The following is a 15,855-nucleotide window of genomic DNA, read 5'->3' on the forward strand; positions in this document are numbered from 1 at the left end:
AATCGTTACTAACTAAATATGTCAATGTTTCACCATAAATGAATATTATTCAACTTATGATCAATTATTAAACAGCACGTAAAAAAGTTCTCAGGATTGTCAAAGGAATGAGGTTTTGTATCTGCTTGTAAATAATCAAGAGACGCTCAGTCTGGCGCACACCTACATATTTATGAATGACGAATGACTAAAATAGAACATTTCGCAGAAAAGAGTGTGAACAATTCATTATTCAAAGCAACTGAGAATAAAATATACCATTTATCATTTATTATGCTGGGATAAACTAAATATTCTTTTCCTCTTTCACACCAGAGAGCATATAAAATGACTGCATTAGTTTGTTACTTAACATATGCTTTAAAATGATAATCCTCACAGTGTGAGCAGTCGCTTTCTATTATTACTTTTATTTATATGCGTCTATTACTAATAACATAATTTCACTCAATATTAATTTTAAGTCTTAGTGTGGTACAGTGACTTACCACAGAAAATTTGTGCGCCGTGAACAAGAAAGAAAAAAACAGAATAATTGCTCTAAAATGATTAGAGATGCAAAAAAGCCGGCTTTTTTGAATCGATGGTTTTTTTCACATAAAAAGCCGGCTTTTTTGGGAAAAAAACGAGAATTTTGGAAATTTTGGCTTTTTTCAACTTCATGATTTTTCTATCTAAATAGCTTTCTTATAGTATATTCTATAGTTAGATAAGAATTTCATGACCTGAATGTGATATTTCGCTCTGAAATTCACCATCAAGATGGATGGAGCACATGTTTTACGAATTAAAGCTAACATGAAGAATGTAGTATTTGAGGGTAATTTTAGAGGCTATCTAACTTTATTTTAACTTTTGAGTTATCGACATTTTTTTTCTTCTTTAGTTTGTCATCCGTGTTTCATTTCTAAGAGCTTTTAGTACTCTAGCTTCTAGCGCAAAAGTTAAACTTGCCCGTTTTTCTATTTATCCGTCAAAGCGTACGTTTTTCAATATATCCGTCAAACCGTACTTCCACATATCTGTTATACTGTAGCTGTGAAGTGATTTAGCAATAATTTTCCGGACACAACCTTGAATACCAATTTATACAAATAATCAGTAGCGGATTTAGAAAAGTACTTTAGGAGGGGTTTTTCTGATTGTTTCGTTTCCTAAAAAGTCCTAATTTTATTTGGGAAGTGCTTGAAGTTTATGAGTACAGGCATAACTAATATTTCGTTTCGTTTATATGTTTAACAATAATCTTCCGGATACAACTTTAAAAATCATTTTATACTGAGAATCAGTGGCGGATTTAGAAAAGTATTTTGGGAAGGATTTCTTACTAATGTTTAGTTTTTTTAAACATTCGTAATTTTTATTTGACGGGAGCTTAAAGTTTATGAGTAAAGGCATAAATAATAGATATTTCGTTTGTTGCAGACATTCCGTAACTTTGGGGAACGGGCTTCAGTCCGAAAGACCGCCCCCTAACCTTCGCAAAACCGTCACTGCTGGTAATTAGTAACAATAACTATTTAAAAACAATAAGAAAGGAAGTCGGCCAACTCACAGTATACGCACTATTTCTACATTCACAGATGGAACAAAGAAAAGCTTTGTCAGAATGGTCGAATGCTGGTTGAATCCCGGACTTCCCGATAGGAGCTCAAAAGCTAATCACTCAGTCATTTTTGTTGTGCAGTTGTATTTAGCTTAACTTAAATATATTCCGTAGTCTTTTTTTTGGGGGGGAGGGGGGAGTTCCGTAATGATATGTTGAATCCCTCTTGTTAAAAATTCAGAAAACTTGAGGATTGGGTAAACTGTGATGGTGGTTCTATAAAACTTAACTGTAGAATTTCAAGAATATACAGAACCAAAAGCTCTAGATGTGCAGCCTTTAAGTGTATCATATAAATCTAAGTATTTCTCTTATGTTTTATTTTAATTTTATTTTGTTTCACAAAGAGGGTATGGAATATTTTGAAATAAAAATACTACATACTATTTTGCTAGTTATTTGTGTTCTTTAAAAAGAAGTGTTTACTTTTAGGGTTGGCTGGTTTACACCAACTTTTTTTTTTTTAATAACTGGTTTAAACCACAAAAATAAAAAGAATGAAAAATGTGAATCGTGTGAACTTCATGGTGACGTTTCCAGGTATCAAACCAACTGCAATAGTTTTATTTCCCTTTCACCTTTTAATCAAGGTGTCCCATGTTCAATTCTCGGTCGACCCACAAACCTTCTTTCATGCGTAACCCAAGTAGCGGTTCGGATGTCAGTTTAAGCGAAAGTCTTCTCCTTGATAACCTCGGTATTTCGTAAGGATGTTAAGCCTAAATATACGAAACAAACCAAATTGTATATTTCTGCATGCCTAAATGCGTGTTGTTTTATAAAGAAGCCAATATTGCTTAAATATATTGATAGAAATTGGCAAAATTTTTCGATTGCCTACGTAGCTTCCAACATTAGCTTGGATTGGACTTTCAATGATATCTACGTACCGGTACTAAATTTGTAATTTAATACCTCAGTTTTAGCGTACTGATTATGGTACGTTGACCTTTAAATTTTACATGCAAAGCAATAACAGGATTTTCCCGTTATTGTCTTACATTTCAAGTAATGACGGGATTTTCCCAATGGCTAGGGCGGGAGATTCTCAACTTAAGAAATTTACTGACCGCACGTCTTTAAGCTTATGAGAGTTCTTCCGGCATAACCCCGCTGTTGCATAATAACATCAAGGCGAAACAAACTTATTTCTGTGAATATGTAATATAAATACATAAAGCAAAAAATCTAAGTCAAAAAAGCCTGGTTTAAACCAAAAAAGCCTGGTTTATACATCCCCCAAAAAACGGGTTTTTGGCATTTTCAAAAACCACCACGGTTCTTGCCAACTCTGCTTACTTTTGTATATAGGAGGTTAAAAAATTCTTATTATATACATTGGTTAATCCTGTGGAATTCATAATACAAAGAATGTTGAAGAAAAATTGTTTGAAATATTTTTTCGAAATTCATAGTTTATTTTCGATGTTTTATATTATTATCAGCATCAACCACTAATTAAATGATTTTTTGTGTTATAGAGAAGCGATACAAAGTCTGTTTTATCAATTTAAAGCAGTATTTTGAAAAAAGCCCAAAATTTCCCAAGCAAAAAAGCAAAGCAGAAAAAACCGAGTTTTTTTCCAAAAAAGCCGGTTTTTTTCCGAGCCCTTGCATCTCTAAAAATTATACTTTGAATGAAAAATTGTCAAGCGAAGAACTGGTCTAAAAACATTATATTTTATCAAAAATTGCCAAAAAATATGTATGACAAATTACTGACCTTCGATTCTCCTGTGCCTCCAGCTTCGTGCTTCAGCTTCATGGATAAGGAATTTTTCATATTGGAAGATGTTTTGTCTTGCCTAGATTTTTCAGTTCCTCGAGATTCGAAATCGATTAAGTACTTTCCTGGTTTCAGCATAACAGGGATGCCTGAGGGCTTTCTCGCTTCAATACATTCTTTTATATCTTCACTTCGGTTTGCTACAACAATCTGAATATAACAGAAAGTTTATATATATATATATAGTTAGTTAGTTAGTTAGTTAGTTAGTTTACGGCCTAATACTTACACAAAATACACTCATAGAAAAATAGATATAAACAAAAATGACATATTTATTCTACTGTATTAATAAAAGCGTAGATTGGAACAACGTATACACTCTATTTTGGTTTTTGACGTTAGGAATAAAGCAAGATTCTCAGGATTCACAAAATGTAAATAATCTCTTTAAATCTACTATTAATGTGTATGCATGGAAGTACAGGGTATTTCTAAATTATTATCGGGATTTTAATTAAGTGTATCTTCTCTTTCATATAATACAAAAATGCAACATATATTAAAAGAAAGATTAACACAAACTCTTTGTTTCTTTTTTCTGCAGATGGTGCTTTTTAACTCTGCCATAGCACGGTGATACTTGCAAAGATAACGACGACTTCTAAGCATAAAGCCTTCTATATCTTGAAATTCGCATGATGTAACTCAACAATTGGAATGCAACATGCTTTTCGGCCTGAATATGGATGTGATTCCTCATCAGAAAACATCTGCACATGATACAAGCAATTTAAGAATACGGGATGCCTATGCAAGGAAAAGAGCTCCGGAAGAATGGGTGTATCAGATGAGCAAGTGGAATAAGTCAGATTAAGTTTCATTTGGAGTTCCAGGAAATCTACCAGCAATACTGACTATGACTAAAGCAAAAGCCTGAACATAATATGACCTGTGCCAACTTCTGTGGAAAAAGTGCTGCACATAGATCATGATGATTTTCTTAGTCGTGTGATCTTCAGTGACGGAGCCTCATCTCATCTTAGTGAAACAGTGAATACGAATAACATGTATATTCGGGAGTTTGAAAATTCATATGAAACATGGCAGCACATAAGAAATTTGTCAAAAGTGAGTGTCTTTTGTGCAATATCCAAAGAACAAGATTTTTAAATACTACTATTGGTATTATATATTTGGACGTGCTCTTATTCTCGATAGGAACATCATCTGGCAACAAAACGGCGAGTTCTTCACTTTCATCGTGAAGTACAGAGTTGGATGAATGCTGTTTTTCGCCAGCGATCCTCGTCGTTGTGAGGACGACTGGCTCTTCTGCAATGGCCCTCAAGAGCTCCCGACCACACCCGAGAGCTCTCGCTTTCGGTGCGAGCGGTCCTGGGTTCGATTCCCGGTGGGGTCCTCGGTCGAAAAAGTGTAACACGGTTTTTCAGGCCAGCCACCCTGAACGAGGTTTTCCTGGGTTTTCCTCATTCACACCAGGTAAATGCCGGGGTGATACCTAACTTATAGGTCTCAGGCCGCTTCCTTCCTTCCCTTTCCTCGGATTGTGTGCTCGCCGAGGGACGTCATCCCTCAAATCGTAAAGGGCTAAATGGTCTTAGAAGCTGAAAGCCCCCCCCCCTCAAAAAAAATCAAAACTTGTAAGTTTTCAATGCGTGTAATAAAAAAATATGTCAATTACTCTCTTTAAATGAATATATTCAGGAAGTTTCAGCAAGAACACAGTATTTATCTACGAGGAGCGTCCAGTAAGTTATCTATCTAGACAGGAAGGAATGCAAATAGGCTCACCTAGTCACCACTGTTTTTCGATGTACTCCCCATGGAGGCCTATGCACCGTCACCACATTGTGGGCAGCGAAGAAATCCCAAAAAAAAAAAAAAAAAATAGTCTTTGTCATGACCTGCAGACCACTGGAAAACAGCCTATTGGACCTCGTTGTCCAACGGAAAACATTGTCCCCGCAGGTGTTTCTTCAGGTCTCGGAAGAGGAAATGTCCGAACTGTAGTGAGAAACTTGATAACCGAGCGGTGTTCCAACTTCAAATCTATTATTCGCGCCCTAACACAAACACTTTGCTCACAGCCACTGCGTTGCTCCGACTGACCTCAATTTGCGCAGCGGAGTTCCCCACAGTGGTCAGGCGTCATTGTGCTCCGCCCCTCCCTTCCAGTCTAGAAAGATAACTTATTGGACGCCCCTCGTATCTATCACTGAAAATAAAAAACTGTGAGACTGAAAACATGAGAGAAGGAAGCAAGAAAGAAAACAGATTCCAAATACTCCTAAGTCCCTTCACATGTTAGAATTTCAAGTACAGTAATGCTTTAAATTATTCATGTATAAGTAAAGTAATAGTAAAAAAAAATGTAGAAAATAAAATTAGAATACATACCAAACCATTATGCGAACTATCAGCAGATAATTTTAATGTTGCGTGACTGTAACTCGAACACATAAAGAGAGTTTCATTCGAATGCTCCCAAGTCTTTGGAACGTGCAAGAAACCCATAAGACGAGCAACATATTCTCCTGACGAAGTGTCATCTCCATGGAAAAAAGGATCTTTATCTGTTGCATTAATTATACTGACCTGCAAGATTTATACATAATAATGACCTTCACGGAAAAACAAGACTGAAGCCATTGCAAAACAAAGAAAATGTTGAAAAATGAAGATACACTTGTTTATGCAATTTTACTACTTCATGTGTTCCCTACTAAAAGTGTTTCTATTATTTTGATAAGAAATAATAATTGTTTCTTTATTAACTACCTTAGCTGTTATAATTAAAAGAGCCCAAATTCCCTTCTATACGTTACAAAATACTTAGCATAATACTTACAGAATCAGGTTGAGAAAAATTTGCAGGAGAATTGTATTCAAGAAAAGTAAAACCAGGCCTGTTATCTGACGTTCTACATTTTTCTACTTGCATTACTTCGACACCTTTGGATCCCCACCATCCTGTGATATCTGATGGTCTATCTTCCCGAAGACCACAAACTCCAAAATTATCTGAAAGAAAAAAGAATATATCCACTAATTCTCTCGTACATATTGATCTCTCTCCAAATGGAAAATAATAATAATAATAATAATAATAATAATAATAATAATAATAATAATAATAATAATAATAATAATAATAATAATAATAATAATAATAATCTGAAATAAAAATTTATGAAGTTTTGGGAAAAGAAGTACGATATGAAAGGGTAATCAAATTAGAATTTCGTAAAGCTATATACTCTAAGCTTTATATAAATATTAACCGTTCTCACCTTTTCCTTGCTCTCAAATAATTTCAACAGGTTTAAAAATTACGTTAGATGTTTTAGATACTAGCAAGGGAAAGCCAGTTTACGACATTTATACACTACACCAACTTACGAAGTGTAGTTTACTTCGTAAATAAGCTGTTTCAGCCATCAACTGGGCTAAAACTGATTGGTTGAATTGGAGTTTAGTGTCCCGTTCAGCAGCGAAACCACATGACACGTGGTCTTTCGGCTTACCGTGGGATTCAAACCACGTAAGATCCCCGGGTGGAAATCAAACCCGAAGACGCGTAAACTACCCATATAGCAATAAAAGAGCTCAATTACACTAAAATCTAGTAAAAATAATTGAAAGTACTATTTACATTAAAATTTCAAGTTCCTATTGAAGTAGTGTATGAGAGAAAATGGAATTTATTTAAGTGTTTTGATGTAACATTATATATTTGCTCCTTTCTATTTGCAACATTGATTTATGAAGAATTTTTATATATTCCGTGTTCTTCCTCAGACGTTAATATGTATGTTCATATTAATATAAGTAATAGCAACATCATAATATTAAATTGTTGATATTCATTGTTGCTTATTATTAAAAAAATTTTAATTGTTGTTTTTAGATACAACCATAAGTAATTACATAAGAATTGTAAAATAACAATGATTATTAAAAAAACTGTTATAATGAAAATTTCAAATGAAACAGTAAATATCTATTCTTCGGTACTTTGTTCCCATGATGTTCGGCAGGTACTACTAAATCTTCTGCTTTCAAAGGCTCCAACCTGTCATATTATGTCACTGTCTTGACGTACGGTACAGCATTCATGCTGTTTTTTTTTTTTTATATATATATATATATATATATATATATATATATATATATATATATATATATATATAAACTTATGGACTGTGAGCTGTCTCTTCATACTCCTTGCTCGGTTGTTACATAAATTGATGCACCAATGATGTTTGTTTTTTCTCCTAACCTCCCTTCTCCGCAATTACAGAAGAAAGACTTCTAGCTCTTTACTAGTGGGTAACGTTCCCATTATAGCCGACACGTTCCCATGTTGAATGGCTATGCTTATGCGTTGAATCAGGAAACTTTTTGCTCGATTATCTCCTGATTTAATTGATAGACGGTGGCCGATTTCTTTTATAAATTTGAGGCCTCCTTCTTCCCAAGAACCGCTAGACTCAATTGCTATTGCGACAAAGCAATAGTTATCGAGTAGATTGCTATATTTATTCCTTTTTTCTTTCGCTCTTCGAGCAGCTACGAGTCCAGCTTGTACTGAGGCATATTGTAGGTTGGAGGGGGCATAGGTGTCTGAACATGTGAAGTCCCAAATCAATGCCTTTCCTTTCTTCCAAGGTACTAATGTCATACCATCGGGTCTTTTTCCGTCAGATCGGCTGCATCCAATCGGTTCCCTCACTGCTGGGATCCCTGCTGATATTAATGCTCTTAATATTATATCATTTACACTTGAATGACGTGGGTGTCTGCCTGCGCTGCTTTTGCACGACAAACCGTGTAATCCTTTTTTATCTACAAAGGTGTTACAAATGGGGCAGTGGTGTGGTTCACATATATCTGCTCCCAACCGTAGTGCAACTGATACTCGGAAGCTCTCATTGGATAGGTGTAGGCCCAGAGATGGTGACGGTAGAGCTTGAAGCCATGCTCCGTTTTCTGGGGACATGACCGCTAAAAGTCTGGCTTTATCTTCGATGTTATTTGTAGTCTGCAATAAAGAAGCTGCATGGCAATTAACGATTCCGTGTTATGTTTTTATCCAAATAAATATTTACATACCCTTAAACCGACACACCATTATTTCATTAATCCTTATTTTGTAATTCAATGCATCCTCATAAACACCCGGGGATTTTCCTGATCTGCAAAATAGTTTTCAAGTGCTGATATTTTCTATATTCTTATGAAGAATTAAAACTTATTAAAATAATATTTGCGAAACATCTTGAAAATAATTGATGCGAAGCGATTGAATATTGAAGAATCCCTATCTATACACATCATGTTTTATATTTTCTTTCTACGGGTCTTTTAACTTGGCTTAACCATTCATCACTCGTGGCTTGTTTTGTAACGTGAGAAGCTGCGTGTTTACTTGTTAACAAGATAGGTATTTTGGGACAAGATACGATATATTCAAACATTTATGTTTACAATATACAAAAATTTATTATCAAATATTAGCATGGGCTCCTTTTCATTATGGCAATTAAATACAGGAGTCCAAACAGAGCCATAATTTCCAATCTTGATATTGCTTTACAAACCAGTTTCCTTTGGACTCGTAATTTGTCGAAGCACTTTTTTGTAAAGTTTAAAACTTTATCAATGGTCGACTAATTTTAAGAAGCATGAATTTCTTTACTGATACCTTTGACATCATGCTTTGGACTAGCTTCTTCTTCTTTTTCTTTATTTGAATTTTTCTTAATAGTCTTACACTTTGTCCTTTCTTGGTGTTATAACATCAAATTTTCTATTGCTTTCTTTTCTCTTCCAATGTTCCGATCTTCACTAATATCACTGTCGCTGTGGTTCAGATCTATATTGTTTGCAGCCGAACCTTCAACTGCAGTGTTCCCATCTACTTCTATCCTGTTCAACATCATCAGCGTTCAGTTGTTTAATACTTAGCTCTCATCACTTTCTGGAGGCATTGATTCCGTTCTCCATTGTCAGCCTTATCATCGCTGATGTCAAGCTAATTTCACTCTCACTAAGATTCAAGTGATGTGCAGTGAAAAAAACGCAGTTTATACACAATAACTCAAAATGCGCCTGATCGAGCGTTGGAAATTTTCAAATTTCATCAAGTTCAATAGTGAGCTTTCTATTACATAAGAAGGCACACGTCTGAAAATAACAAACGCCGACTTCACGTATTTCAACGTATCTTTCTGCCACCTAACGGAATTGTACAAAATCAATGAACTTTCGGGTGATGAACGGCGCACAATAACGGCGAAGGCTGACTCCACTAAATAGAATTTATAATATGTCATCTGTTTGCTGTTATTTAACAGCGCGAGTAACGAAATGTTAATATATTTTTTGCATTTCCTTCAACCAATTATTTTATGTGAATTAGTGAAGTCCTTTCCTAGTAAAAGGCACAATTTTCGATTTGCGCAACAGACACATTACTTTATAACTGTATTCACTTTTTCACTTGTATGTCTTGATTTACCTTATAGGAAGGTAAATGAAATTTGCATCTTAGAATAGTTTATAGATTTCTTGCATCCACCCTTGGTTTCTTCTATTAATTTTAAACACAATATCTAACTCTTGACCCTGAAGAAAAGACGAAAGATAGACACAGGTAATTTTATACGAATTCATAGTTAAGTCTCACCATATTTCACTTCATCCGTACTATTTCGTTTTTTATATGTGTGTGTGTTTATATGCGTGCTTATATGTATGATATGTTCCATAAAGTTTTCTGTAAGCTGCTTATGTTGTCTTGTGTGTTCAATTAAAAAAAAAATCTAGTAAGCCTAATAAAATATTGCAAAATGAATAAATGCAGTTCACAAGAGACATAAAATTGTAAGTTATCCAAACAACGTTTTTTTTTTTTTTTCGCCTAAAGCATAAATACTTTAGGTCTTAGACGTCTGCTGAACCTCACAACTGAAAAAAACATTGGATGTAATACTACTTTCAAATGATAACAGAAGTATCCGATGAGAAGTTTATTATTATTTTAGTAACATGTATGCATGAAGGTAAGGCTGTCGATGTTGACCCAGGTAATTACAACAGGTCATATAAATTATCTTACAATATTGTTAGATAATGATAAGATTTTATTATGCCACGATAAGAGCTGGACCCATAACTTTGTTAAATGCCATACCACCACATCACACCGTGAATTTCATTCAGGTGATACTGTCTCTTTTCTATAGTGACATTGGGATTTTCTCATGGTCAAGTAGCAATTACATTGGTTCATATAACCACACAGATTCCTCCTTCAAACCTTTAAAGATATCGATGTGGTTAAACTGGAGCCAGTCCTCATGTGATCTCTTCAGACTTCACCCTATGGTTAGTTTTCGGTGACAGCGCTTGAAACCAATGAGCTTAGAAAGATGAAACAATAACTGCTTCTTCAAAACCAGTATGAATCGAGTGATGGGTTAACAGCTTTCACGGCCTTTCGGAGAACATTTCCTATATCAGTTGCAATCATAATGAAAGACAGCACACGTAATGTCAATCGTTGAGGGGGGAAAAGATCATTTTGTTTCGTGCAAACAGATACATTCGAACAAAATATAAGCAAGTCTAGTAGGAACTTAACACTCAACCACACAGCACTTTAAAAAACTGCATTCTTTACTTAATACAATTTAATTTCTCTTGGTCTATAATTTACGAAAATAAAACATACCATCTTTTTGATGACACCGTGCATTCTGAACGCACCAACTGCATTGACCACGCTTCAATTTCTGCGCTACTGATACTGTAGATATGGACCCTGAAGTATGTTGTTTTCCGCTTCCGTATATCAGACATGAATGGCAGCTAGCAAGAGCAGGACAAACACCTGGACATCCAGTAGTCTGTAGATTGGTAGTACAATTTGTTCCCACTGTTCTTCCGTAACAGGTGTCATCCGCAGAACACCATCCACACTCCAGATTTGATATGCATTCACTTCGATTATGATGCCTGATAAATAGAGTTAAAAAATGTATAATAAACATCAACGCAGTGCCATCTTAACAGCATTATAGACCCTATGGGCAAACCAACGTGCTGGGATCCTTACGACTAAATTTTAAATGCAATACATGTAATTCTTCTCGTGGAACCCCGATCAAGTGACAATCAGGCCCATGCTTTAAAATGGACATGTACCAACACATGAAAATGTGATATCATATAAAAATGACATTTTTTAAAAAAAAAGTAAAGTTCCATAATCAGTCAACCGCTGATTAATTCCCAGATTTTCTAACTACATAATTTCTTAACAAAATTACAAATGAGTTACAGAGCACCTTCTACCAAGTAACTTAATTAAGTATTAAGCATTCAGTGCAAAATCGATATTTTTACATAATATGACAATTACAAATATCAACACTTTCTATACAAAAATAGAAAATATTCTGTTATATTAACACTGTACAAACAAATTGAAGACTAAAGTTTATATGATAAACACAAACAAAAGTTCAATCGATGTTTTTGTATAATTGAAATGCTCCCTAAATACTTGAAAGCACAACACAACCATGTTATAACAAAGAAACCTCTAAACTGATGGGCATTTCCCCGCTTTCGCGTTAATGATCTAACCAAATGAGCTCCCAGCAACATGGTAAGCTTTACTGCATTTGAATTATCAAACTAAAAAATATGGCTGTGTCGCTGGTAGCTTAATTGGTTAAAGGCAACTACCCAACAAGTGGAATTATCTCTGCCAGTCTCTGTAACTTATAACGAAGAAATTTAATTAATTAATAAAAACCTTAGGCCATGGTTTTTCAGAAAAACTTGTTATGCACTTTCAATGAACCTTACTTTTGCAAATGTCAACTTACTTACACATGTACAATTAACTGAAATATTAATACAATTTCTGATCTGTCAACTGCAAGAAGAATTGAATAGGAGTAAACTGGGACTTTCTCCCCCACAAACCGGACATTTATTGCCTGTTTATTTAGCTTTATAACTAGCAGGCTTACGAAACTGAAACTTCACAGGTAACTGAATTGAACTCAGAACAACATAAAATGCCGTTGGCAACTGAATAAATGAAACTCAGGTATAGAAATTGTAATACTGCTTACTTTAGCTGCATTTTGTGAAAAATGTGTAAATGCACGGAAGTTGTTATTTTACCATATACTCCATAATTTGGCTATTTCCTTCTTGTAATACGATTTCTAATATTTGAATAATTCTTAAGACCTAACAGGATTTCATCAGTTGCCAAAAATGACAGTACCATGCTGTACCATTAAAACAGATTTATAATATAAGGAAACACGTCATACACGGATTTATAATATAAGATCTTATAATATCGCAAAGATACTATACGTCCGTATAGTTTTATACAGGGTGTCTCAAAAGTCCCCTGGCATAGGATAACTCTGTTATTATCAGAGCTACAACAAAATGTCCAAATATGTCTCTAAAACTGTCTCCAAATATGTTGTTTTAAATCTGAAATGAAGTAATTTTATAAATCGGATGAGCCGTTTGGGCTGTACACTCTTTATGCGCCCAATGTTAAATGAAAATGCAACGTTGCCCTTTACCTGGATCCACAACATAAGTGAATGAAGTTACTGTCTTTTACGCTAACGTGTCGATGGCCAGCCCCCATTTCAAACATGTCCCCATTCACTTTGTGTTGTGGGTTCTGGTAAATGACAACGCTGCATTTTCATTTAACATTGGGCGCATAAAAAGTGTACAGCCCGAAAACGGCTCATCCTATTTAAAACATTCCTTCACTTTAGATTGAAAAAATCATATTTGGAAACGGTTTCCTCTCTTACATTTTGTTGTAACTCCGATAATAACAGAATTACTCTACGTCGGGGGACTTTTTGAGACACCTTGTATATATTAGAATAAATAAGTTGAACTTAAATTTGATAATAAATATTAAACATATACTACAGTCACCTCCTGTTTCTTCTAAGCAGGGACGCACCTATGGGAGGGTCCACTGGGTCCGTACTCCCCCCCCCCCAAAAAAAAAACTTCCTAACTCAACATACATTTGTAGACTTTCTCAATAAAACTATACTTGTTTAAAAGGAAAATGACTGATGTAGCATGAAAATTTGATCTTACACTTTATCTGTACTCTTTCTCTTATAAAAATATTATAGTTCAAGAAAATATTATAGTCCTATCCTTTTTTTCTGAAAATATAGGTGGAAGTATTTTACAATTACTTATAGTCTCTTCGGATGCATAATAATACCCGACCCGTTTAATACCACATATACGTAGTGGCTTGTAGTATCCTCTCCCCCCCCCCCCCAACAAAAATTTCTGGGTGCGCGCCTGCTTCTAATATTAATATCTGAAAATACTAGACACGATTTCCTCCAAACATCTATTCAAGGTTTATAACATACTTCAATGTAACAACGTAATAGAATACTTACCTCCAGCAATTTTGTTCCGGATCGTTTTGTTCACCTTGCTTTGCCGCCAAAGTAGGGGGAAGAACATACGCCAAAAGATCTCCATTTACATTTCCATGATATCCACCAACAATCAATAACGTATTTCCATTTCTGAGATCTGCAGCGTGGGAATAGACTCCTTGCGACTTAGGATAGCGGGAATCTAGCAACAAGATAAGTTCCGTAAATCTACATCCAAAAACCGGCAATACAATCATACATACCTATATATAGTGGAATTGTTGATCTGAACACTTAAAGAACTTACTTATCTTGTAGATTTGTTTACTTCTATTTTCAGTAACTAAATGTTAAATATTTACAAGTTAGCACTCTTCACTCTATATTTTCAAGTTAAATCAAGAAAAGTGAATATTTTATTTTGGAAATAAAACTGACGAGACGTCGCTGGGATGGAACGTCATACTTTTTCACCTACTTGTAAAATTGTCTTCTAAACACTATGAGTCACAGTAATAATCTGTAATTTCCATATTTAAAATATATTTCGTAAGTGAACATGATCAGGATAATTAACAAGTGATAATACAAAAGAACATCTGATGATGGCACTAAGTAAAAAGTGCCAACGCTTTGATAAATTTCTAATTGCACTTTTTACACTAATTTAAGAACACTGAATCCAATGAAGCTATATTAAAACTTATTCGTTCATCGCGTCACGAGAAAAATTACTTCCAAGTTGGCGTCTTTGAAGTACCATTTATGTCCATCGTGAATGTGTGCATACTTCGATACGTTTCTAATTGCCTTTCACACTAATTTGAGGGTACTAAATCCAATTACACTATTTTTAAATGTACTCGTTAATTGGGTCACGCGAAAAATGACTTTAAGGTTGGAATATATATATCTTTGCTTTCTTAATCACACAGAAATTCACTTAACATGTCGTACAACAAATCATATACAACTTAATATATACACGCATCATTATTTAATCACATACTGACACCTCTTATTAGTAAAGAGATTACAATACTTCAAAGAAGAATTGAAAGGGATTTGCTGCTACCAGTAGCCAATCAGAAGAAAGATAACTTAGCTGTTGTATGTATATACGATTGTACAGTTATCCAGTATCATATAGTGTCTGATGAAGCCAAAGAGTTAGTTCGTGAAACTGTAACACGTGTAGAATTTTAATGAAAATATATAGTTTTGCTCAGCAAATAATTAGTTTGCATTTAAAGAGATTAAGAAATTAGTATAAAAAGTGCCACTCTCTCATATCGTCATGGACGGGTAAGTTTCAAAATAGTTTTCTGGATTCTGCGTTTTCAAATTAATATAAAAAGCGCAATTAGAAATGTATTCAATCGTGGTCACTATTTACTAGTGGCATGATCGGATGTTCTTTCAATAGTGTTTCCGGATTATTCTGTGTTCTTCAAATACTCCACGGAAGTGTCTTCGAGGATGAAATGTAAGGAGGAAAAGGTGACTAGAGGAACTGTTACTCAAGAAGGCTAAAATTACAGAACAAAACCTAAAATTATAAACAAGAAAGCCTAAAATTACCAAACAAAATCGAAGATACCTTCTGAATACAAGTTGAAATTATATATTTATTAGATATGTATCTCATGGCGTCCATTAGCAAATAACAATTTTTTTCCTATCAGCAGTAGAGCTATGAAAGATCATTAGCGGAAAGGTGCACATACTCAAGGCTTGAATGTTGCCACTGATACAAAGAACTAACTTTTCACTGTCATCGGGAATCACAAAAAGACTGATCTGCTATTCTTTTGATATTGACTTTCGAGGTAGAAGTTTATTTTGACTGGGTGCACACTGTAACAGTAAAAGCTGATTTCGATGTAAGTATTAGGAATTGTAAAGTGTCAAATTAAAGACAAAGCAGTTCCTGACATTATTGTTTTACGTTGGAAGTTTATATGAAGATTTCTGGTGAATACTGCCTGAACAAGTAACTAAGAAACCCAGCTCATGTGAGCATTGGCCAC

The 15,855-nt window shown here is 34.6% G+C and overlaps 1 protein-coding gene across 1 annotated transcript in view; it reads right to left on the minus strand.

Moving 5' to 3' along the window:
* Megf8 (multiple EGF like domains 8) overlaps positions 1-15,855 on the minus strand; it is a 155,389-nt gene that overhangs the window by 106,508 nt on the left and 33,026 nt on the right. Inside the window, exons 6-10 of the mRNA XM_081740937.1 lie at positions 13,844-14,027; positions 11,092-11,375; positions 6,205-6,377; positions 5,754-5,951; positions 3,330-3,542 (exon numbers count right to left, since the gene is read on the minus strand). Coding sequence (XP_081597063.1) covers positions 3,330-3,542; positions 5,754-5,951; positions 6,205-6,377; positions 11,092-11,375; positions 13,844-14,027 — 1,052 coding nt within the window. The remainder of the gene's footprint in view (positions 1-3,329; positions 3,543-5,753; positions 5,952-6,204; positions 6,378-11,091; positions 11,376-13,843; positions 14,028-15,855) is intronic.

This window comes from Thermobia domestica, chromosome 2 (genome assembly GCF_964235325.1).
Source record: "Thermobia domestica chromosome 2, izTheDome1.hap1.1, whole genome shotgun sequence".
Taxonomy (NCBI): Eukaryota; Metazoa; Arthropoda; class Insecta; order Zygentoma; family Lepismatidae; genus Thermobia; species Thermobia domestica.